Raw genomic sequence first — 3,453 nt, 5'->3', positions numbered from 1 at the left:
CTTGGCTAGCTCATGCCCCGAAATAACAACACACAAACTGTATTCTTTTAGACACTGCTTGGCCCTTTAGCTCTAGCCCTTACTGGCTAATTCTGATATCCCGATCAACCCATCTCTAGTAATCTGTGATCTCCGGTCTTACCGGGAAGATTCTAGCCTACGTCCATCCTGGGTCAGAGCTTCATCGCGTGTGTCTGCCTGGGAGCAGGGCATGTCATCTCTCTGAGGCGTCTGTCCCCGAGAGGAGAGCTGTCGAGTCTGAGCTCACTTCCTCTTCCTCCCAGCATTCTGTTCTGTTTACTCCACCCACCTATGTTCTAACCTATGAGGGCCAGCCAAGCAGTTTCTTTATTTTTTTAACCAATGAAATCAACAGATTGATATATGACACTCCCACATCATTAATCTGTAATTTTTAATTATACATTACATTTTTAAACGAGCTGCACAAACACAGTACCTTAAACAAGAGCAGATATACATACACACAATGTAACAAAATTGCCCTTAAATCTGTATCAATAGACTAAGATCCATACCAATGCAAAGTATTCACCTCTATATCAACCCCTCCCCCTTTTTTTGGAAATTGACTGTGACCATTAATCACTTATAATCAGCCCCCTTTAAATGAAAACAAACATTTATAAACAATCATTTTGGGAATTTGGGTGTAGTTTTCTCAAAATTATTTCCTGCTGTTTGTTGGGCGAAGTATTTTTAGGGTTCACAGAGACCTTTTGGGGTGGGGAGTCTTGTTCCATCAAACCACATTAGTCTTGAGGGAATCCACAGGTTCTCATCTTCTGTGGAAACAAAATCAGAACCTCTTTTCCAAAGTAACATATGCTTAGACACAAATTTTGAAGTCAAATATCATATATATATTAGTTTAGCTTATCAGTCCCCAATATCAAGTATTTTTCAGCAGTTAACTCATTAACAGTCAAACTAGTCCAAGAAAACACAATAATATACATAATCCAGACTCTCTGTGTCTTTTCCATCTTTGTGTGGCCTTTTTTTTAATTACTTTTGCTCCTTTAACCTGTCTGCACTCTTTTATATTACTTTTACTGTCTTTAAAGGCTTTGTTTTCTTTTTAAAAACTATTTACTTCTTTTTATAACTGTCTATACTTTTTCCTCTCTCTCCCAAGCCTACATACATCTTTAAAAACACTGTGTCTTGTTTAGAGGTCTGAATCCGCCCTATTGTGTATCTGAAATCCTTTTCTGACAAGAAGTATTTTAAAACGGTAAGCAGTATGACTGTGGCAGTCCTGGACACTGGCTCCACTCTCTTGGCCTTCTAACATGATGGAGGTTGTACACTGCCAGCTCTGGGGCTGCCCGGTGGGAGCCCTGCTCTCCACCTCAACTCTGGGAAGCACACTCCAAGAGCCATAGCCAGTCCTGCCATCAGCATGAACTTGGAAGCTGTCTCTTAAAGGAGCCGCCAGTAAACAGAGCCTATCTGAAAACATGACAGCATGTTTGTGTGTTCATATGCAGACCTGAAGTTTGCCTAAACTTCCTGTTGCATTTTAATTACAGGCGTCAATCAGCAAGGTAAACGTAACAGAACCATGGCTCAGTTTCCAACACCTTTTGGTGGTAAGTTTTGAAATTTTATTTCAAATTTCAATAGAGGTTGGGGCCATGATGGGGTATTCCTAATAAATTAATGGAGTTGAATTGGGCTGGGATGTAACTTAGGGATACAGTGCTTGCCTAAAATGAATGAAGTTCTATGTTCAATCTTCATTACCACAAAGACAAACCAAGATAAATAGAGAAAGTTACACCGTCAACCCTCGTAGCACCTTGAGATGCTTCAGTGACTTTGGACTCCATTTTGTTTCATTGGTTTGTTTTGAAGTAACTCTAAGACATCTTAACCTTTAACCCCTGAAGATTTTAGTGTGTTTATTTATTAAATGATAGAAACTAGAGTATAATACCATTACCAAACCTCTAAAATTCATACATGTATTCTACTTATAAAATTTACATTGTATTCACTTCAGACTTTAGGCAGTTTTTCATTATTTTTTTTTTTCCAAATTGATATCCGAATAAGGTACATGGGTAGTTGGCACTTCCCTCCTTGCTCTGACCCTGCCCGCCTGTTTGCAGTTTACCTGTTGAACTGAGCGGATCACGTCATACTCTTTCAAAGCCTGCATTTGAAGCATGATATTTTTGCATGCACACCTTGTTTCCTTTGTCAGGGTGGAGATTGCACCCAGGGCCTAGAGTATGCCCGGCAAGCACTCTGTCACTGAGTGGCTGTTCAGCTCAGACTCCAGTAACGAAACAATATACCACGCTCACAGGTGATCTTGGCAGGGCTGTGAACAGAGCGCAAAGCTTGACCGTCCTTTTAGGTTCCAGTGTTATCAAAAACCCCAGTGAAATGTAAAGAGCAGACTTCCCATGTCAGCTGTAAAGAGAGTAAGACAGCACCTTGTGTTACCTGGGCACACCTGTGAAATTCTCTGGAATTCCAGACAGACATGTGCAGACTTTTCCAGATCTTCAGTAAATTTTTTTGTTACATGGATTTTTTTGTTTGCCTTCTTAAATTAACTATATAATTTTATTTATTTTTGGTTTTCATTTTGTAAGCATGAAGAGGATTGTACAAGTCCCTGCTGCTGGTCTGTGAGGGGAGAGGGGTCTGTGTCAGGAACTTTTCTGAATCACATGACACAGTACTTGGCCCTAGCATCTGAATGGAGCCTGCCTGCCACTGTCACCCTTACCCTGCAGAGAGGAGGGGGTTAGTTAGTATGTTCCAGGCACAATCACACTGTGTAAAACATTGGCATTGTATGTTCCCAGCTTGGGAACAGTGTCAGCTTCCACAGTTTCTTGTCCATCATCTAGAATTACTTTAGTGAACTTGTTTTGGAAAACCAGGGACTAAAGACACATATTTGTTTGACTTGTGCCTCATTGAAGTTGCTTCTGAAAATGAATACTCTGATAAAACATGTGTTCTGTGGTTGACCATTGGTTTAATCAGAATATCTATTTTCAGAATCAGCTCTCGTGAGGCATGATATAAACTTCATACAGTTGACTACTTTTAACTGTACTGTTTGGTGACCATTAGTGCATTTGCTGAGTTGAACAATCATTACCAGATACTTGCATATTTTCATAGAATCACACAGACTCTAGTTGTGAAGTGCTTCCATCTTCACCACCACCACCACCACCACCGTCACCACCACTACCTCCTCCTCCACCACCACCTCCTCCACTATCACCACCACCATCACCACCATCACTACCACCACCTCCTCCACTATCACCACCACCATCACCATCATTACCACCTCCTCCTTCTCCACCATCACCACCATCACCACCACCTCCTCCTCCACCATCACCTCCACCTCCTCCTCCGCCATCACCACCATCACCACCACCACCTCCTCCACCA

General features: G+C 41.5%; 1 protein-coding gene across 5 annotated transcripts in view; it reads left to right on the top strand.

Moving 5' to 3' along the window:
• Itsn1 (intersectin 1) overlaps positions 1-3,453 on the top strand; it is a 180,310-nt gene that overhangs the window by 53,248 nt on the left and 123,609 nt on the right. For all 5 annotated transcript variants that reach the window (XM_013352721.2, XM_005345191.3, XM_013352716.1 and 2 more), the window contains exon 2: positions 1,557-1,616. In XM_013352721.2, coding sequence (XP_013208175.1) covers positions 1,589-1,616 — 28 coding nt within the window. In that variant the 5' untranslated portion in view covers positions 1,557-1,588. The remainder of the gene's footprint in view (positions 1-1,556; positions 1,617-3,453) is intronic.

Source organism: Microtus ochrogaster, chromosome 2, assembly GCF_000317375.1.
Source record: "Microtus ochrogaster isolate Prairie Vole_2 chromosome 2, MicOch1.0, whole genome shotgun sequence".
NCBI lineage: Eukaryota > Metazoa > Chordata > Mammalia > Rodentia > Cricetidae > Microtus > Microtus ochrogaster.
The sequence above is the reverse complement of the archived record's forward strand: the minus strand, read 5'-3'. Positions and strand labels throughout refer to the sequence as shown.